Source organism: Podarcis erhardii (genome assembly GCF_964252035.2).
Source record: "Podarcis erhardii genome assembly, chromosome: 11".
NCBI classification, from domain to species: domain Eukaryota; kingdom Metazoa; phylum Chordata; class Lepidosauria; order Squamata; family Lacertidae; genus Podarcis; species Podarcis erhardii.
The window spans coordinates 25570626-25593542 of NC_138501.1; the positions used below are offsets into that span (position 1 = coordinate 25570626).

At 38.1% G+C, this 22917-nt stretch overlaps 1 protein-coding gene across 5 annotated transcripts in view; it reads left to right on the top strand.

The window, feature by feature from the left end:
- Positions 1 to 22917, top strand: part of ARB2A (ARB2 cotranscriptional regulator A) — a 204628-nt gene that overhangs the window by 118268 nt on the left and 63443 nt on the right. For all 5 annotated transcript variants that reach the window (XM_081880534.1, XM_081880536.1, XM_081880537.1 and 2 more), the window contains 2 exons: positions 14812 to 14928; positions 20402 to 20486. In XM_081880534.1, the coding sequence (XP_081736660.1) occupies positions 14812 to 14928; positions 20402 to 20486 (202 nt within the window). The remainder of the gene's footprint in view (positions 1 to 14811; positions 14929 to 20401; positions 20487 to 22917) is intronic.

Genomic DNA, 22917 nt, shown 5'->3' on the forward strand with positions numbered 1-22917 from the left:
GTGAAAACTGCAACTGCATTTCATATTTGTAGAAACTGCTGACAATTCTGCTGCACTAGCAACTGAGCATACAGAAATATTTTGCAATATTATGTAGTAAAGGAACTATCAGTAATTTTAGCTATCAGTATAAATATTTTTAATTGGAAGTATTGACAGACTATTTAATGTTTAGGCATGTGATGATAATATATTCAGGTAATAAATATATTTGACACCATATAATAACTTTTATCATGTTTATCTTTGGCTGATTATATTGGTTAAATACAAAAATCATTTCATGAAGTTAGAAGCTGTTTTCTTTCCAAAGTTAAAATGTATCTTTCAGAACAAACAGGCAGTCAAGCAATTCAGCTGTGATTCAGAAAATCAGAATTGGAAGAATTATCATTGTAGGAATAAGACCAAACAAGTATATGGTAATACAGAAGGTCTGCTTAAAACTATTAAATTATAAAAACCTAAAATAAACTAACATTAGAAAATATTTAAGATTGCTCAGCCTCCTGGGCCTGGCGGGTGGATTGTGTAGTCTTATTTTGAGGAATTCCTACAAAATTAGCATTTAATTAGGTGAAGTTGAGTTTTTTCACTCACATTTTTCCACTTAAGGGATATGTTGACCCCATATGGATATTTGTTTGTGGTTTCAAAGGAATGCTTTGCACTTTACTAACTTCACAGGGCCATTGCAAACATTATCCAGAATGCGGCAGCTAGACTGGTGACTGGGGGCAGCCGCCGAGACCACATAACACCGGTCTTGAAAGACCTACATTGGCTCCCAGTACGTTTCCGAGCACAATTCAAAGTGCTGGTGTTGACCTTTAAAGCCCTAAACGGCTTCGGCCCAGTATACCTGAAGGAGCGTCTCCACCCCCATCGTTCTGCCCGGACGCTGAGGTCCAGCGCCGAGGGCCTTCTGGCGGTTCCCTCATTACGAGAAGCAAAGCTACAGGGAACCAGGCAGAGGGCCTTCTCGGTAGTGGCACCCGCCTTGTGGAACGCCCTCCCATCAGATGTCAAAGCGATAAATAACTACCTGACATTCAGAAGACATCTTAAGGCAGCCCTGTTCAGGGAAGCTTTTAATCTGTGATATTTTAATGTATTTCTGGTTTTTATGGAAGCCGCCCAGAGTGGCTGGGGAAACCCAGCCAGATGGGCGGGGTACAAATAATAAATTATTATTATTATTATTATTATTATTATTATTATTATTATTATATTATGTTGGTGACCCCTTAACCAATCACCAGTGCTAAGCAACTGGGAGAGGGCCATGAGATCACACTCACGTTCCCCTCTTCTTTCAGTGCAATTGCCCTGGTCCTTTCCTTGTCTGTTTTAAGCATGGTTATGCATTAACCATGATGCGTGATAATTAGGTTCCTTCTTAACCAGGGCTTGTTAACTAGCTCTAAACTCTACTTAAGTGGGAAGCTTGGCATTAGAATTGGTTGATATCAATGCCAATGTAATATGTAACCATGGTTAAGGGTGGAGGAGGTAATCCACATAGAGGAGGAGCTAATATATGGAATATACAACCCTGGGTCTGATATAAAAAAAATGAAGTTAAGGCATTACCAGTGTTATGTCTCTACCACTCCATAAAAGGTAATGACAGGCATCCTTGATTTTAGAGCCAGAAATACTTTATTATTAATAGTTTTTGTATAATATCAACATGTAAAACATCTAGGGTTGAATACAACTAAATTATAGGCAGAGTCAACCCATTGAAATCAATGGATTTGCATTAGCCATGTCCATTGATTTCAGTGGATCTGATTAGTTTGATTCATTGCTTTATAGAGGACATATATTTGTGTATATTGCCATAGAAAAAAAATATTTCTGCATTTGAGATATTATTAGCTGAGTAAAAGGTTATAGGGTGATTATTTTTTCTCCATGCCTCGCAGTGAAACAGTCATGTTTGATTGTCTTATTGTGATAAATATGATGTTCAGTGCTTTGTACCCAAAAGCAGTTGCTTTGTCAATCATATTCAGTATCATGCCTCTTGATTAATATAAAATGAATTAAGTGAGAATGGTCTATTTAAAACAAACAAACATTGCATCATACTCTGAATACTTCGATGTATTGCTTGATGAAATGTTATATTTAAATTTGCTTAAATTTTTATATAGGATTAACCTGGATTATACACAGTCACAGTTGCTTTCAAATGTTACATTAAGCCATTCTTATTTGCCTTTATATTTAGTTTACAGTGATCCGAAGTTAATAGAAAGAGTTGCACTGCTCATTACAGTAAATGTATCTATTTCACGTGGCTGTGGTTTCTATAGTGTAGATGCATAAATCCCTGATATCTCATGACCCTCTTAGATTGCAAAGTTTTACTCCATATTTCTTTTCTGTTTGTGGAAATAAATGAATAAACATATCTGTATTATTATGACAATAATGCAGACCCGAGCTGCATACATGGCAAGTACAGTTTTGTGTCGTTGAGACATTCAGTTACAAGTCAAGTTCCTGCCTGTTTAATTATGGCCACAGTGTTTTGAACAAGGGAGAAACAACTACATAATTACTCGAATGTTCAGGAGGACTGCATGAATCTGGTAGAGCTGAAGACACACCATGTATATATAGTTAGTGGGGAAGATTAAAATTTAAGCGTAGATTATTATTTTTTTAAGATGGCTTATTCTGAAATAATCTTAATTTGCTTCTTAACAATATTTTAAGCAACATTCTAGCACTTCATGATTGAGTAGGCACCTAGTACTTAAGAAATAGTAATTTATGAAAAAAACCAAAAATAACTATTAGATACATTCTCGCCATTTCCCTTCTGCCACCAGCTTTCTAGCTATATATCTGTATACCCTCATTATAGAGTATGTTTGGAAAATTCTTTGAATTCTTAAACAGTTTTAGGACAATAATTGTTATAACATCAAAGGCCTATTGATGCTGTTAATGCAGAAGGTGTCCCTCCCTATTTCTGCCTGACCCTTTACACAATAGTACTCTCTTCTTGCAATCATTCCAGCTGCATCCCCAGTGAAAGTTTATGTTCATGACTGTGAGCAGCAAGTGGACGCTTTACACTCTTTGCGGTATAATGTGAGTGAGTTTCTCATCTCCCTGCAAAGCAAAGCAAAGCAAAGCATAGTTATTTGTGTAAAACAAAAGATAAGCTTGATTAGCCTCAGAGGGACAGCTTCCATTTGGGATTTAACTGTCCCAATATGATACTATATTGGCTGGCATTTAACGTGTATGACTTGGGACTTTATTAATTTTCTAATATGGAAATCAAGGATAATTGTGTGTGTGTGTGTGTGTGTGTGTGTGTGTGTGTGTGTGTGTAGATAGCTATAGATAACAAACACACATATATTACAATTATATATTGATAAGCTAAGGAAAATAGTAAACCTCTCATTCTCTGATTAGTCTAAGCTGTTCCACTGCAACACATCTGATAGTTTTTTAACACTACAGTTTGTGCAGCTGAAGTTCTCAAAGCAGTATGATACATATACCATAAAACAGTTTGTAAAATCAAGGCAAGCACCATATGCATATTATTCTAGACTCCATTCAGTATCATAAGAACAGCCAGCTGCAGAAGCAGTCTCCACCATCCTTCTGATGGTGAAGAGAATGTGCTATATAGGCTTTAATGCCCCTGTAAAAATATTACAGCTTTGTACTTTCTGTAAGTAGCACCCCTTTTCAGAACAGTTATTCAAGACGGGGTCCTGATCATAGCAACATCCTTCCTGGTAATAAGAGTCAGTCTTGAGAATATGATTTGGGATGCAGAAGACATGCAGTTCTCCTGGCCCTAACACGAACATTCCCTCATTTTCACATCATGCTAATAAGCATGCATCAAGCTAATCTAATTAGAGGACTTAGGATAAAGATATGAAAAGGGTATAAACTGTGACAGACATTACAATGTATCTTAAAGGCTTCGCATAGGAATTATGTCAATACTAGCTGTCTTCAGTATGCAGTGGAAGTAGCAACATTCAATCAGTGACACTTTTTTCCTAAAATGTTACTGATTAAAAACATTAATTAATTAAACTTATATTTATAGTTTTAAAGTTTCAGTTTCACACAGTATATAACTGCAAATTCATGTTTGCCACCAAATGTACACTTGCTGAGGAGCTGAGACCTCTCCAGCTCCCTGAGGAATCTTGCAATGTAAAAAAACACAGTTGCCAGCACCTGTTTGTTGCATTTATGCCTTACATTTTTGGAAATACCTTTAAAATGTCTTGTGAGAAGTGGCACACAGTGACTTTCTTATCCAAGCATACAATAGAAATTCTTGCTTTTCATTTAGTAATGATGTACTGAATATAAGTCAATTAAAGTTTCATCCAGTTTTACTTAATAGTTACTATGAAGTGTGTAAATACGTAGGTACTGTCACTTTAAGCATTAATGGCTAGCATTTTATCTACTAAACTAATGCTTTTTGTGTGTATTCCATTTTAAACATTAATTTAAAATGCACATTGTAATCTTTTCATAAAGGGCTAATTATTTCCTTTTTAAAATGCAAGGATAAGAGTGAATGTCTACTAATGCTTTAAATGGAAGAATGCAAACATGTGATCTGAATTCATTTCAAAAGAGTTTTGCAGTTTTAATGGAAAAACACTAGTTTGTCAGGCTTTCTATTAATTTGTGGTCCATTTGAAAAAATAATTTGACATACATGACTGTCTTGCGCTATCTGAAAGTTGTCTCTTCTGAAAAAGTCCCCCCCACACACACACTTTATGTTTTTATGGGGGGTTGTTTGCATTAATTGCATTCCCTTGCTAATGAATTTGGGTGGTGTTCCATATTTATAGAATAACTTGTTTACTCTTTTCAGTGTACTTGGGGGAAAATATTTTTTTAAACCTTAAGACAAGATTACATTCTTATTTCCTATTAGAGGCTTGTTCACGTTTAGTGAAACTTGGCCACTTGGGGTATATTTTTAGGAGAGGGCTATAACATATTACTTATGTACCCGGTCATTGTTATTGAGATAATTTGCTGGAAGGCATCAAAATTAAATTATAAAATTGTTGACATCAGACCCCAACAATGTCTAAATAGGGTTAACCCCCAATTAACAAAAGAAAAGGAGAAAAGTCAGAACATTCATTACAGGTTTAATTATAATATCTGGTTGATTCAAAACCTTCTTACTATGTTCTGGCTATTCCAATTTAGTCATTCAGGCCATGCTGCCTGTATTGTGTATTCAGCAATCCCTATTAGACATCTTCACAGTGAGTGATTCTGCTGGGCTTTCTGACACCCGCTTTCATGCATGGCCTGCTATTCTGTGTGGAAATGTTTTTTTTCTGAGCTGCCTGGAACATTAAAGACATCTTGGCCATGTCAGACTCTTGAGTGAGAGTGTGTGCGTGTGTATACTTTGTATGAGTATACCGCATATGTGTATCAGTTATTAGATGTAACTTATTATAATTTTTGAGTTAAACTTATATGTTTGAATATATATTTGCAATAAGTCTTTTGCATATAAACATTTTCTGCATTATATTTTTCATTAAAGATCCCAGTGAATGGAGCTTACCTTTATTCTGATTTCTGTCTGTTGTAAATAACACTAGGGGGCACTGCTTATCCTCCATTGTGGATTTCTTTTGGGACTGTGAGGAAAAACTCAGCTGATTTCTGTAATCTTACTTTAATTAACAATGGTATTCTTATTAAAAAAAAATCCAGACAGTTTAATTCATTGCTGTTTTTGTTTCTAGTGCACTGTCTAATCTAGTGTAGTGTCTAAATGCAGCGTTAGTACAAAGGATGGAGCTATTTGCACTTAAAACAAATACAGAATCAAATGCCCCACACAATAAATAGCATTTTTTTCATTTGAAATGTCATTCTTGGCAAAGCCAGAAGGCTAACTTTGCCCTGTGATGAGGTTTAGATCCCTTGCCAGCTGTGCTTCTTGCTAGCAAGTGTGATTGAACAGCTTTAGAAAACAAGTGAGAAGGAATCACTGAAGAGTTACTGTAATTCCATTGAACAAAGGTCAAGAGAAAGATATGCACAGAACAAGCCTTAGAAGTTTAAAAGCATATATTCAATTACCGAATAATACATCAAAAATTGCTCTGTTGTATAATTAGAACTTAATTGCTGAAATTTCTCATTTCTTCCATTCACAAAATATTTTACCAGTGTATATATGAGCTAGAATACTGAAAAAGGAAGTAGAAAAACATGTTTCTGTGATTCTGTAGCATTAATAGTTCTAAGTCATCAAGGCCAGAGTTCAATACTGACAGAACATAAGTGAATGCCATAGTTAGTGTTCCTAGTGATTTAATGTAACATTAATGATTATTTAGTCTTCATACTGTTCTTTTCTGTGGCCTATAAATTTCACTAAGATATTATCCAAAAGTTTCAAGAAGGTTGTACAAATATAGCCCATAGGCTACAGCCAACTTTGGCTGATTCTTTACTTACCGTCTGGCAGAGCTCCAAGTTCTCCAGTAGGTAGAAAAAGAAACAACATGTCATTCTTAATACTCTTGCAGACTCTGGAGGGAACAAAACATTGATTAAGGTTTAATCCTCCCCCAAAATTATTTAGTTAAGTATACCAACAAGTGAGATAATAAAAATGGTCAATGGTGGTGAGCCTTTTATTCAGGGAGGAGAATGTTTGGATAAAAGTACATTATGAAGTTCTCCAGTATATCATTTTTCTCACTGCTACCTAGTGATTAATTTTGTGTTGAGTTTGATATTTGCCTATATAAGTGCTGTGGGATTCTGACACATATACATAAATACTTTCATGCAACAGTTAAAATGTATCATTCATGGAAAAATCTCAGTGAAACTAATTGATTGCTGTGAGGAAAATAAACTTCATTTTGATTTTAATATGGGGTTGTATTATTACTTTTGTATATACTATTTTGCCTATAGCAAAGTTCTTAGCTAATTTTGATTTGTACATGATATACTTGGAACATTTGCTATAGGTATCTACCATTTAACAAGAACAGGTACCATCTACTTTCGTCTTAGCACTTCATAAGGAAAACACTGATTAATCACTACTACAGAGTTATTTCTATTGTATAGTTCAAAATGCTACTTTGTTGGTACTGATGAACTCCAAACTAATGGCCTCTTATAATAGATACCTCATTCCGAGCAGGATGTTTTATTTGCCTATAAATAAAGTTAATTCCAAATCCTGATGTATTACATCTGAAACGCTGACTGGGTGCGTTCTAGCAAAGAATAACTTGAAATATTACAGTTTGCTGTAGCTAATCGTTTATTACCTCAAGCCAAAGGGAAGCAGTATTCATGCACAGGCCAAAATGTCTGTAGAGAAGAGGGAAACTGACAGGAAAGGTCTTCGAGATTTCTTCCTGAGGCTTTTGAAAGGAAGTCCAAGGCAAAAAGAAGAAACAGCAGCATCCTCTTGTCACATGAGATCATTTTCTACACCTTTTAAAATGCATGTTGTCACATTTGCAAACCCAAAGTACTGCAATAAAGTAATATTAAAGCATTATAACCATCAAACAACCATGCTTTGGAAATGAGGGGAAAAAAACTTTTCCTGTAACTACTTAAACGAAACTCTGCTCCTAATCTAGGAAAATTACCAAATTATTTGCCCATTGCCACTTAGTTTTATCGTTTGCCAGTAAGTGCTCTGCTGCCTCCATTTCTGTGTGAAAATAGCTCATCAGCATCTCTAACCAGCAAGAGCTTTACCATATATCATTATCAGAAACGCCATTGCAGTAGACTCTTATACCAATAAATTTATTTTGAAATTAATAAGGGAAAGTAGTACAGAGACAATGCTTGAGATGGGCTAATAAGCGTGCCCATGAGAGTTTCCTTTTGGAACACTAAATGAAAGCTTTTGCATTGCTAAAAGGCTACAAAAGTTGCTTAGGTAATAAGATTCTCTCTTATCAGTAAAAATGAAAGGGGGATGGACTGCATAGCTCAAAAGATTGGTAATCAGATTACAAAGTCTTTCACTTCTAGGTCACTGATTCAGCTCTGCCCCCTGTTTAGTAGTGACGAAGAGCTGCTCCCAGCTGATGGCTTTTCAGTGGCCTTTGTTAAATACATCAGTTGTCTCTGTCCAGTGACTAGTGGAGCCAGAATTAGCACACATGTTGACATTTTCAGTTGAGAAAATTTCTGCAAGTGAGATGAAATGACCTCCTCATGTATAGAAATATTTTCTTCAGAAAGTGGATAGAGAACATTGATGGGACTATGAGAATGAATTTGCTGTCAGTATTTACCCTGTATCTGGCTTTTTAAAGTTAAAGAGACTTTCTGCAGTACTTGTTTGTCAGTTGCTAAGAGTCCGGCTTTAAAATTAGGTAACTAAAGTGATTCTTAAATTGACCCAAGATGTAATTTTATCATCTTTTTCCACATTGAAATTATTTTGTTATCTTTAATATGCTTTCTGTTATTCATAAATGCTTCAGCATATACATGCTATAAGTAAAGTTAAAATGAGTATACTTAAAGGTTTGAACAATTATTGAGTAATAGATTATACATGCCTGATACTGTCCAGTCCTCTACCCCATAACACCAAATTTGCTATTAGTCTCTGAAACTGCTGCAAGTAAAATCTTCCTGGTCAAACCAATAGTTTGTTCCTTTTACTTTTGTACAAGGCAGCAAGAGGTTAGAAGCTGGATAAGGGGAGTGTTTAAGGCAACAGAATGAGCAAAATAAAAATTGGTTGTAAGTGTTAATAGGTCAGCATTGGAGGAAATGAGAAGTGTTTCCTTCAGAGACAGATGCGGAACAAGTTGGAAACTACGTATCTTTCTCAGCAGCATGTGGCTATTCAGGATTGGATTTGATTGGAAGGCAATATTAGCTGATAACCAAGTTGGTGGCTGGGCCAAATACACAAACTGGACAAAGGATCTGCAGACAACCTCTTTTAAGTTGTTACGTGTACATATAATTTCTTAAAATGAACTAAGGAAGAAACAAAGGTCAATCTGTTAAATCTGTGATCAAGGGACATATCTTGCAGACCCTCCAAATGTCCCTATTTTCTAGAGATGTCCCAGATTTAGAGAAGCCGTCCCAGTTTCTGATTTGATCCTGGAATGTCCCCCTTTTCCCTATTTTCATTGGAGAAATTTTGGAGGGTATGGAGTTATCTAACCCCCAAGCCATCTGAAGGCAATCCAGTGTAGGAAAGGTTTTTTTTTTTTAATGTGTAATGTTTTATTATGTTTTTATGTATGTTGGAAGCTGCCCAGAGTGCTGGGGCAACCCAGTCAGATATGTGGGGTATTAATAATAAAATTATCATCATGGAATAGGACGTCCCTATTTTCATTGGAGAAATATTGGAAGGTATGATTGGTGTTTTAGTTACAGGCATACGTATATACAGAACTAGATATTTTATTGCTCTTATTGTTCCTAGATTTCCTTAGATGAAGTAAGCCACTTTTTTATTGTTCAAACTTTCCCTTGGCCAGAAAACATTTAGCAACTGTAATTACTGTAGACTAAAGATTAAGGTACCCCAGACCACTAGGTCCAGTCGCGGACGACTCTGCGGTTGCATGCTCATCTCACTCTATCGGCCAAGGGAGCCGGTGTTTGTCCGCAGACAGCTTCCGGGTCATGTGGCCAGCATGGCTAAGCTGCTTCTGGCAAACCAGAGTAGCGCATGGAAACGCCGTTTACCTTCCCACTGGAGCGGTACCTATTTATCTACTTGCACTTTGATGTGCTTTCAAACTGCTAGGTGGGCAGGAGCTGGGACCGAACAACGGGAGCTCACATCGTCACAGGGATTCAAGCTGCCGACCTTCCAATCGGCAAGCCCTAGGCTCTGTGGTTTAGAGCACTGCACCACCCGTGTTCCTTTCACTGTAGACTAGATAGATCTTAAGTCAGGGGCAGACTTTGGTCTTTCAGATTTCAGCAGCACCCTGTGCAAGGCCAAAATTCAATCTGCTTTCTAGAAAGAAGCTAGGAAGCAAAATATTTTAGCCAGCAAATGAACTCAGACTTGCAACTGAAGAGTGATTTGTTTCAACATGAGGAATTAGAAAATATCTTGTTCCTAAAGAACTGCTATTTCCCCGTTCTCTTTAGTGCACTTTATTCTGTCAGATTTTCTAGTCACTAGAATCTCCATAGGTTGCCCAGGTAGGCCCAGCAGCAGTCAATCAGGAAAACTATGTACTTTTCAAATTAATATAGTGTAGACTTAATTATCCCAGATGTTTTGGTTATCTCTCTCACCACCACCAAACACACATGCAGCAATCTAATAAACGGGGGGTGGGGGTGGAAAATGGAGGTTTAGGGATAGGAGATTATTATGAAAAGTGCTAAAAATAATGCCATTATATATTTTTGTTATCCAGCTACATTTATAATACTGCATATAGTGTTGGTTTCCCCCAGCCACCTGAAAAAGTTCTAGAGCTGAAAAGGATATAGGAAAAGGCAGCTACAATGATAAATGCATTGGTGCACATTATTACAAGGGTAATTTGTTTTTTATTTAAGTTTAGTTTTTAATTTAATGCAAAAGACAGTTGAACAAACATGATCAAGATTTTCAAAATCAGGAATAGTATAGAGTATGGGAAGACAGGATAGAACCTCCCCACCCCTGCTAATATTATTAACATTCACATTGATCCAGTGAAGTTATAAGAGCTTTTTTTGCAGGGGACAAAATAAACTAGTTATACACAGTTATTTTAAATGAGTTGTATACAGTGGCTATACAAATTGAAGGTGACTTGCGCAACCATTCTTTTGCTTCCCCTCCTCTCCCCTTTCTCCCCCAAAATCCTCTCCTGAGGGCTGCAGGGCTAGGGGAGATACAGGCTGCATTTGGCTGGAGGAATAACCCAAGTCAGGCCAAGGCATTTTGCCCTGCCTGAGCTTTGCTCAAACAAGCTTCATCCAATACCATTTTGGGTGGTTCTAGAGAGGTTTGGGGAGAAGGGACACGGGTGGCGCTGTGGGTTAAACCACAGAGCCTAGGACTTGCCGATCAGAAGGTTGGCGGTTTGAATCCCTGCGACGGGGTGAGCTCCCGTTGCTCGTTCCCTGCTCCTGCCAACCTAGTCGTTCAAAAGCACTTCAAGTACAAGTAGATAAATAGGTACCGCTCCGGCAGGAAGGTAAACGGCGTTTCTGTGCGCTGCTCTGGTTCGCCAGAAGTGGCATAGTCATGCTGGCCACATGACCCAGAAGTTGTACGCCAGCTCCCTCGGCCAATAAAGCGAGATGAGCACCGCAACACCAGAGTCGGTCACGACTGGACCTAATGGTCAGGGGTCCCTTTACCTTTACCTTTAGAGAGGTTTGGGAGGAAGTAAATGGGTTGCAGAGAGGAGAGGAAGCGGTACTGGTTGTACAAGCTGTCTACTCACACAAGCAGTGACTCAATGTCCAAAAAAATAGAAAAGTTTGTGTAGTGTAAATCTATTAATAGTTATTAGCCATGCAAGCTGAATACAATTTCTATGTTCATAGGCAACATGCCTCAGAGGACAAGAGCCAGGTAATAGGAAAAGCTATTGTTTCAGTCTTCTGTGATATTCCAAGAGATATTTGGCTGTCCATTGCATAAAGCTGATCTAAGCAGAAGTAGGACTAGATTCATGTTACTCATTTTTAAAAGCTATTTACTTCTGGGATTTAAACATTAAAATAAAAATGAGGAATGAAATGCTGCTGCTTTGTGATTTTACATGTTATCTCATTCTGGATAAGTAAGGACTGCTTTTGACAAGTAGCTTTGATTTGAAATTTGTAAAATAATGAGAATTCTCAAGCTCTACATCTAATGTTGTATCTCTGCTAAGCAATTCCACTTTGGACATTACACAGTGTTTTGCAGAAGCCCAGGGCATGTATATACTCATTGGTCACTCATTACATCAGCTAAGTCATCAGAGCTTCTCTATCCTTCTTAAAGGCCTTCAAGTATTGTATGCTTGTGCCCAATGGTAGTACTGGTGAACATGGGAATTGCTGACACCTTGTGGTCTTATTCCATATTTCCAGTGTTTGGCAGATCATTGGAACTTAGTTACAATGAACTTTAGCTGAGTTTGGGCCCTTAAATATTAAATCTTATTATTGCCAATCTTAAAGGGCCCCAACCTAGTTAAAGTTAGTTCTGACTACAGTTGCATTGATTTCAACTGGAATTAGTTACAACTAACTTTTGTTGCATTGAGGCTCTCATCTATGAATCGTAAAGAAACAATATCTTTCCAAATGATATTTTAGTTAAAGATATGGAATTAGGTTGCGTCACAGGTATCCTGCATCTAAAGTGATTTATATCACCTTAGTTTAGTTTCAGCTATATCTTTTGTAAATAGATCTCATTTGGGTATTTTCTACATTACAAGCAAATATTTTAAGACACAATCTTCTGGCATTCTTTCCTTGGTTATTTCTATATTGAAGACTCCTCTCTTTTATTTTCCAGGATGTCAGTCAAATACAGGGAAGGTTGTTTTTTTTTAAAGAGTGTACTTCTTCCTAACTGCTGTCCTAGTGAAAAGTGTGCTCTCATTGAGTTCCTTTTAAGCCTTCAGCCATCACAAACATTTTTTAACATAAATCTCTCTCTCTCTCTCTCTCTCTCTCTCTCTCTCTCTCTCTCTCTCCCTCCCTCCCCCCCCCCCCACTTTGGCTGGGTTGGTGTATTTATCAGTAGGGAGATTCAGCTCTATAATTAAGGCATGTTGAATACTTTGTTAAAACCTTTATTCAGAATCATCATAAAACAGTGTTTCTCAAACTTGGGTCTCCAGCTGTTGTTGGACTACAATCCCCATCATCCCTAGCTAGCAGGACCAGTGGTCGGGAATGATGGGAGTTGTAGTCTAACATCAGCTGGAGACCCAAGTTTGAAAAACACTGTCATCAATAGATATTAGATGTCCTATCACTCCGGTTTGGTCTAGAAGATTTCTTGTGATGGGGAACGGTACAAACTGTCCAAATTTCAGATTTACAACACTTTACATATGAGAGGTAGACAATGTTTATTTTATGCCATGCATACACAGTGGCAGGTACCACTCTAACTTGGCTCTTTTTGAGTCCTGCAGCTTGTTAGAGATGGTATTAGGGCTACAGTAGAGGTCTAACCAGTCATATTTGCTAGGAGAAAGGCTTACACGAGAATGTGTAAAGGAAATCTGGCAAAGCTGTAAAACTCAGCTTTGGGGGAGCTCGCTAGGACTTGGTTTACAAATCTGGAGATTTCACATGTCCTTTGTTTCCAAGGCTCAGGGGTTTATCTGAGCTGTGCCCTATTCAAACACTCCTGAGAGCTATGCTCAAATAACTACATAGTTTTCTGGAACCTTAAAAATCAACTACTGGTGTTATTTTTTTCTGTTTTCGCACAGCTGCGTATCTGATCTGTGGTTAAGATTTGAAGGGCAATGGAAAACTTACTGAAAAATTGGTGCTTTTCAACAATTTAAAAGAGTAGATGCACAAGAGACTGCCAACTTATGAGCCAGGAAAATATTCTCAGAAAACAGTTCGTGAAGAGTTCTCTGAGGAAGGCTTGTAAATACTAAATCCTTTCAAATTGAGCTGAAGTGTTATATGCAAAAGGAGCTTCCCAATGTCATCAGGCTGCCCAGTGTTGGGGAAAAAAACCTTGTACTAGATGAACCTTTCATCTGATCCAACAAGACAGTCCTCAAATTAATGATGAAAAGAACCATGAATTTGGTCATCTTTTAAGCAAGGGCGACTACAATCACTTAGTGCTGACTGTACCAGTAACTAGTAATCCAGGAAAAGCATTACACATTGTTAGTACATGACCCATGTGTTCCCATCCAGAGAAGATGTGTGTTTAAAAATAAATCCAACAGATGTTTGCTTCTAAACTCAGCTAATCATCACAAATATATAGCCAGGTACATTGATTGTGTAAAACTCACCCTTTGTATATAATAACAAAGATTCTGGTTTAGATAAATGGGCCACTGCTCTGATATGACATGAAAATACCTATGTTCACATTACATTATAGTGATGGTATTTGTGTCTTCTTTAGCTAAGGGCTTAAAGTATAGTCGAACTCAATAAAATATAGTAATTTTAAAATGCTGAGTTAGCCATAACAGCAAATTCAATGAACATTGAGTTGTACCCAATGAAAAAGAGCAAAATGAAGATGTTTAGTACCATTTTACCCACCCAATACATAGGTTATATATACTCTTTTTTATCATTCATTATGTCAACAAATGTTTCTTCTCTTATTTTTTTATTTTGTTTTCTAATGCTGTGTTCTCTGTTGTACACTATTATTATTTGAAAAATTCTTTTTGTGCTTATTCATAAATCACAGTTTAAGAACATAGAATAGGACCGGTCAGCACATAATGTTAAACTATGGCTTGTTTAAAGAAATGTAAGTGTAGCTTGTTTCTGTGAGTGAACTTGACCCTGGGTACCAGCAAAACAAGATCATAAACAATAGTTTGAAGTCCCTTTGTGAATCTTGGCTTTCCTTTACTGTGGTTTATCATTTTTATGTCATAATTTTTTTTTATTTCATAAAATTTATATACTGCTTGATTGTAGAAACCCTCAAAGCTGTTACCCATCCCTTTAAATTCTAGAATCGATTCCTGTGAAAAGCAAAAAGACTTTAGTAGTTTGGCGAGCTTAAAGTTAGATGCATTTGCACTTTAAGACTTTTTGGATTTGTGTTTTCTACAGATGATTCAACGAGAGGCAGAAGTAAAGAATAAAGTTACTGCTGTGGCATTGACGGACTCAGTTCACAACGTGTGGCATCAAGAAGCTGGCAAAACTATTCGAGAGTGGATGCGAGAGGTGAGGCTTGATTCTGGTGTGTGTGCTGGCAAACCTAATCTTTTCCGGTTTTATTATGCTCATTGAAATTTACCCTGTGGCCTGAACATAGTCTGATTTCCTTTCATTTATGTAATCTGTATGTAACTATATTTGGATCCTCAAATCCTATGAGCAGAACTCTATTGTTTCCTTCTTGCAGAAGAAGGGGAAGGTGATTTTTGATGGATCCCCTAGGCCCTGCTAAACCATGTGCCCCTTCTCCAAAATAAATACGTACTAGAGCAGGCTTCCTCAAACTTGGCCCTACAGATGTTTTGAGACTACAATTCTCATCATCCCTGACCACTGGTCCTGCTAGCTAGGGATCATGGGAGTTGTAGGCCAGAAACATCTGGAGAGCCAAGTTTGAGGAAGCCTGCTCTGGAGGATTGAGGAATACTACAGAAGAATAAGGGGGCATCAGATGCAGAGCGAAGTGGGAAAATCTTCTCCCCCTTTTTTCTCCAGCAGAAGTCCCCACTGGATGAAATACCACTTGTGGAAGGTCAAGTCAGGATCCAAGTCATAAAAAGGAAGGAAATGACTTCAGGATGACTTCAAAGCTCATTAACCCCCTTTTCTCTGATTCTGGCACTTAAGTTCTTTGTAACTGAAGAGTATTTTTTGTGGCTCTTCCTTTGTGAATCCTTGAACAGTGAGATGCCAACCTTGTAAAATAAATACAGTGGTACCTCTGGTTATGTACTTAATTCATTCCGGAGGTCTGTTCTTAACCTGAAACACCACTTTAGCTAATGGGGCCTGCCGCGTGGCCGCCACGCGATTTCTGTTCTCATCCTGAAGCAAAGTTCTTAACCCGAGGTACTATTTCTGGGTTAGGGGAGTCTGTAACCTGAAGCGTATGTAACCTGAAGCGTATGTAACTCGAGGTACCACTTTATGTAGAAATGTACATACATTTCTTGTTGTATCAGGACTGTGTGTGCTTTTACGTAACATATTCATAAGACTGGAGTACAAGGGTCACAAGTTTCACTTTTAGGTTGACCAAACACTGGTTAACGCACATCAATGTGCCTACTATGTGGCAGTACGGATGATAAAGGAGGTGCATTTTGCAGTCTGTGCTGTATCTTTAAGTAGCTGGTTGGCAGAGCTCTTTCAGATAGTGCAGGGTTGTTGACTCCCACCAGAGCCCTTCAACCAACTGATTACATTTTGAGGATAAAGTCACTTGACACACACACCCCAAAATCCATGTCCTCTTTATGCTTTACCCCATCCTTCTTGGCTTATTAAATTTGACCGGTTGCATCCAGAGCAATGTCAACCCAGTGTATGAAAAAGGCAAACAGAACCACAATGAATATGTTCTACCTTCACTGTCAAAGGCAGTATGCTTCTGAATACCATTGTCGAAACAGCTGAAGGGAAGAGTGCTGTGCTCAGGTCCTACTTGTGTGTATCCCACAGGCATCTGATTGACCACTATGAGAACTGGATGATGGACTAAATGGGCCATTAGCTTGGTCCACCAGGGTCTTCTTATGCTCACTTCATGAGGGACCAATGCCTGTCACAGTGGTATGGACACTCCTAAAGAAGCTGGCCCTAGATCTGTTTGCCTTAGACTAACTACCAACCAGTTACAAATGCCCACTTTCAAGATAAGGTGGTAGAGAGGGTTGTGGAAGGTCAACTGCCAGAATTCTTGGATCATATGGATTACATAGATCAGTTACAATTGGTTTAGCCCTGGCCATGAGGCTAAATTGGCCTTGGTCTCCCTGGTTGGGTGACCTCTGCTGAGAACAGGACAAGGAACCTTGCTCCTTCTTAATCTCTCTGTGGCTTTTCATACCATTGATGTTGGTATCATCCTGGATTGCGGAACTGTGTTATAGCGCTTCCAGTCCTACTGTTGAGGCCAAGTCCAGAAAATAGCATTGAGAGAGAACTTCTTGACCCCGTGGCAGTTATCTTTATGGTGCAAGGCACTATTTTCTCCACAATGCTGTTTAACCCCTATGTGAAGCTATTGGTCGTTTTCATCTGTCTAGAAAAGCTTGCTGAAACAAAAATGTATCCAATTGTTTATGGAAAGTACAGATAGTGGGCATCTGCCATATCTCAGCAGTGATGCTGTTCCACAAAATGGGGCAGTCACACTGAGGTGGGAAACCTTAAAACTAGTCAAAACAAAACAAATTCCTTCCAGTAGCACCTTAAAGACCAACTAAGTCAGTTCTTGGTATGAGCTTTCGTGTGCATGCACACTTCTTCAGATACACTGAAACAGAAGTTTCCAGACCCTTCTATATAGTGAGAAGGTGGGGAGGGGTATTACTCAGAAGGGTGGTGGGAATGGGTGATTGGCAGATAGCTGTGATGAGCCTGTTGACGACTCTTAACGACTGCAATAGGTCTTACAGGAAAAAGCAAGGGGTGAAAAGCCATTTTTCACCTTTTCACCCCTTGCTTTTTCCTGTAAGACCTATTGCAGTCGTTAAGAGTCGTCAACAGGCTCATCACAGCTATCTGCCAATCACCCATTCCCACCACCCTTCTGAGTAATACCCCTCCCCACCTTCTCACTATATAGAAGGGTCTGGAAACTTCTGTTTCAGTGTATCTGAAGAAGTGTGCATGCACACGAAAGCTCATACCAAGAACTGACTTAGTTGGTCTTTAAGGTGCTACTGGAAGGAATTTGTTTTGTTTTGACTATGGCAGACCAACACGGCTACCTATCTGTAACTTAAAACTAGTGTAAGATATGGTGCAAGCAGGGCTGCTTATTGAGTGGGAATTGATGAAAAATGCCAACGCCTTATGTAAATGGAGAAGCCATTTAGGATTTCAGCCAATGTCAGCTAGTTGGCCCAGTGCTATTAATCAGGATTGAATGTTAGAGTTTATTTCATAAAATATTATTTGTAACCTTAATGTTTCTGATTTAACCATTTAGTTTTACAGACCATGGTAAGGACAGAGAATTGTCTAGGATAAAGGCTGACAACTCTGACCTGAAATACATACACACAAAAAGAAAGAAAAATCCCCAAACCTCTAAAGCCTTTGTTAGAAAATCCAAAGTTGCTTTATGAGAACTCAGAACATTAAATACACGCCATAAGGAAATATATATATATTAAATTTAAGTCTCCCATTTTGAATCTGATAACTAATTGTTCTCTGAATACATTTAAACATGACATGTTCATTATCTTTTATTTCATTCTCAGAAAGTGGATCTTAAAGAATAAGAATAATGGCTAGTGAATTAAAATATGGATGGGATGTTAAAGAATCTCATATAAGTAGTATTTTTACACTGTGTGAAATTCAGGTGATTGTTACTAAAACTATATCTTGTCACCTGGGTATATTTTTACTTCACTGGGCTTAGATCTAGTGGTAGAATGAATAATAATTAAAATCTTCTCTCAATTGCTTTGTGTATGTAGTGCTAATTGCTGTCATTGAAATAATTAATAGTTAAAATAGCAATTCTTCATTTCATCTATCTACCCTATATCATGAGCTGCCTATTTTTAGTGCCAATAGAAGTCATAATTTTTGAATTTATTAGGCACTGTGATGACTGATAAAACAAATCTTTCACTTTCATATCTTTACTTTGCATTTGAGAATACTTAGTTCTTACAGGCAAGTGGCACATTGTATATAAAACTAGTTAATTGTCTTCAAATCTTCTGTATTATCTCAAATTCTCTGATGTAACGTTCTATCAGTAATAATATTAATTTTACCTATATCAAATGAATATAATACTTCATAAAAATTCCACTACTTTTGTAATTTACTACTGTGCTACAGTTCCACAATCAGCTGTTAATTAAAAACTGGCATGCAAATTATAAAATGTGCATCTTAAACCCTTTGTGAAATATAGAAATATTGCCATCTTAACATTTTAGTGAAAAGATAACAAACACACTAACCAGTTATATTTTTAACTGTTTTCATGGGTTTTTCACACAGTTCAATGGTTTCACTGATCTACTGTTTCTTACAAAAAATCTGCCATGCTTTGTGAACTTCACTTTCTAATCTCATACAGCAACCCTTCCTTTATGTTCTTCCTGCTCTCCCTGGTCCCAGAACAGTAGGGTTGCCTTGACAAATCTATTCAAAAGCCATTCCTCTGCCTTTATTGGTGGGGATTGGAGTCTTTGAAATTCTCTCCTCACTGCAACACAGCTGACATCTTCTTCCAGACAGAATGAATTAAGGAACTACAATAAGACACTTGATCTACCAGTCAAGGATCTTTCCGCAGTGAGGACGGATTCCATGGTGCACAACTAGGGCAGCAAGCATCTAAAAATATACAATACATGCTTGTTTGCAAGGAAGAACAATCGGCCATTTTGAAACAATGATTAATGGGATTTTTAAATAAAATTATTCAGTAAAAATATTTACACATTTGTTTGGCTGTATGTTACAAAAGTATTTCTGTGTTTTAATGTAGCTATTTGATTTTTAAAAAGTGAAATGAAAATTCTTAACATTTTAACAAAAGCTTTTGTAGATTGTTATTCTACAGGAAAAAAATTGTGAATGAAATATTTAATGAAATAATGATTTGCCCATTTTATAAATATGTTTAATATGCAAATTTAGCAATTAAGTTGTAAAGTAAAGCAACTGGGTTATTCTTATTTTGATTTTGATTCTGATTTTGTATTCTGTGTTTCTGTATCGTGATTTTATCCTGTAAACCGCCCTGAGATCTACTGGTATAGGGTGGGATAAAAAATTAATAATAATAATCATAATAAAGCAGAGTATAACTGATACTGTTTAGCCAAAGATGTAGATTAGAAAACAAAATGTAAAAATAAATGTAGTGTATTTCCGTAAAGAGAAACTTTTACATTTAACATATCAGTACTGTACTAATATGTGAACAAAGTTTTCTTTAATATATTTTCTTACATGCAGCTTTACAGCCACTCTCTGACTGGTATATATGTAAACAAATGGTCAATTAATTAAGCTGTTGGCAGCTTTGCGGGGCAGAGCCTGTCCTCCGCCATAGCAGCTGCAGCATCGGGAGGTTTCCTGCCAGAGGGAAGAGTCCCTGGTCTCTCCCTCTAGTTGGATAGATTGAGTTAGCCTACCTGCCAGATTGGACCAATGGCAGGCAGTCTCACTTTGGGGGGTGGGTCTGACTGGGTCCACAGAGAACTCCACTCATATCCACTCCCCCAGGGATCAAAAATGAGCGTGTCTCATACTGGCTCACTGCATTGCCCTTTTTTGCATCTCCCTCCCACCCTCCCTATTGTTGTGCTTGTTTCTACCCCAGGATGATAGCTACTTCTTGTTCAGCTTCAGCTCACAAACTGCAGTTGTCACCTTACTCTGGCATTGCAATCCCTATTCTTAAAATCTGGCAGTTATGGATACATAAAGTTCTGAATAAATGCTCCTATTCAAATTTGTCTCCCTTCAATTTCAGAACTGCTGTAATTGGGTGTCAAGTTCAGATCCTCTAGATACATCAGTAGAGTCCATGTTACCTGACTGTCCACGTGTCTCTGCAGGTATGCAAACTCTGAACCAGAAGTGAAACTTAAAAGTTTGTATTGTTATATTTTTGTTGTAGATGCTTGTTTCTGCTTTCTATAGGACATATACACTGAAACGATACAATATAAATGATGATCCAGTTACAGCACCATATCTGCTACTGAAGTCAGCTTTCAGAGTGCAAGTGGAGGTTTACTTATTTACTTACAAGAAAGTTCCCCACTCCGTGTTTTTACCTTATCTAATTCCAACACCATTAGCCTTCAGGATTTTAATGTGGGAATAGAACAGTGAGATCCTAGCACTTTTGTTGATTAGTTGAAGGCATACTAACTGAGGATTACCTGTCTGCAATTCCTTTCAGAGATAAAAGCATATTTAATATATTGTCAGGAAGTATTTTTCTCATCCCAGGGCACTAAACCTTTCCATTGTATCCTGCCTGTACTTGTCTTTTCTCACCCATTGCTGTGGGATGCTGCAGTATTTGAAGGTCACCCGAGCCTCTCTGTAACATTCCTAGACATACCGTGCTTCTTTCTAGAAAACATAGAACATCATAAAATAAAATGCTCCTTTTAACCCCACCTCTAAATTCCAGGAGGAACCAGAAGTGGAGCAGGATCTGCATACAATTCAGCAAGGTGGTAGCAAGGGTTAACTCTCACTTCATTAATGAAGTGCAAATTGCTAAGGATTAGAATACAATTACTCCCAAGCAGCTGAGTTCACACTTCATCTGAAGGTGGATTGCTGGACTGGTAAACTGCAAGTGTGAATTAGTTCTATGTCTCTTGAGCTGCAAGAAATCATTATTACTTTTCGGGGTGCGAGGAATTCTAGTTGGAATTTCTGCAGCTCCCCTTTTGGATACTTTCTTTTACTGTGACTGAATGTTAGGCCTCATATTATAAAGGGGTGTTGCTATACAACTGATTTGCCTTTATTTCTTCAGACTTGTACTTCTTCAGAACATACAAAGAAAAAACGATGTGCTTGTAACACACCTTTAGTTAATCGTTGTGGACACAGCAGCCTATGGCAGCCACTAGACCTGGTGGGGTGGCTAGGAGGTTGGAATGTCATGGTCAGTGGGATTATGGGCATGAATCCAATGGGAGCATGGCCAAACTGTTCTGGTCTCCTCCCTTTTTTCTTTTTTTTTCTTTTTTGCTCTTCCAAAAATACTGTGGACACCTAAGAATTGCATTTTTATAAATACTGTTGCATGCCACCCAGAGTCTCTGAGCAGTGCAAGGTTCCAGGAGTTCCAGGCACCATTCCTTCAGAATAAGGGACAGTGGAGACTATGGTGTCTTTAGGATACACAATTTATTTACTTATATATATACAATCTCAACCTATAACGGAGGAGCTCACAGCATCAACACCCCAAGAGTCTTGCATCTCCCATAGCAACAGCCTTGGATTCCAACAGAAATCAGCCATGGCTCTGTCACTCCCAGCTGCCTAGCCTGCAGATTCAATCTTCTACCCCACATAACTCAACTCACAACTCAGGCCTTTGTATTTCTAACGACCAGCAAATTGTGGGAGGGGGGACCACCCATTTGTCATCTGACACAGAGCTACTTCCTTTGTTACCTCAATTGCCTATACTTAGAGGGCCATTACCTCACCATGAAGCCAGCCCTGCTATTCCAAGAATTGGATCCATGCAGTCCTGCTAAGCTGTGGGGGGGGGGGGAAGCTTGGCTTTCCAGAAGTTGCTGAACTACAACTCCCAGCAGCCCCAGCAAGTATGGCCTGAATGGGTTTGTAGCTCAGCAACATCTGGAGGGCCAAAACTTACACACAACTGCACTAAGTCAGAGTTTTGTTTTGTTTTGTTTATTTATTAAATTTGTATACCACCCATCACTCAAAGAGCACAGGGCAGTTCACAACATAAAAATTCAAACTGAGAACACAAAAGACATAATAAAACAAAAACAAACCAAAAACACCTCTCAAAAGCACGTTTTAAAGGCCATAGAATGTTAATCAGCCAAAGGCCTGGTTATAGAGAAACATTTTTGCCTGGCACCTAAAGATATGTAATGAAGGCACCAGCCAAACCTCCGTGGGGAGACCATTCCACAAACAGGAAGCCCCATTATCATGTTGCCATCCTCCAGAGCCCTCAAAGAGGAGGCACATTAAGAAGGGCCTCAGATAATGATTGCAGGGTCTGGATTGGTTCATCTGGGGAGAGGCAATGCTTGAGGCATTGCTCCTCCTCTACTTAACAATGGCTCAGCACTTTAGGGACCTCACAGAGTTAATAGCCTGGGAGGGTGGGGAGCTGGGCCCCCTCTTTTCTTCCCAACCCTATACTGCATATAGCACCAATGTCTCACAACAAATGTAACTGAAGAACCTAAAGAAAGAGACAATGCATGTGTTTTTGAAAACGAGGGGAAATTATTATTCTTTTAAAGAAGA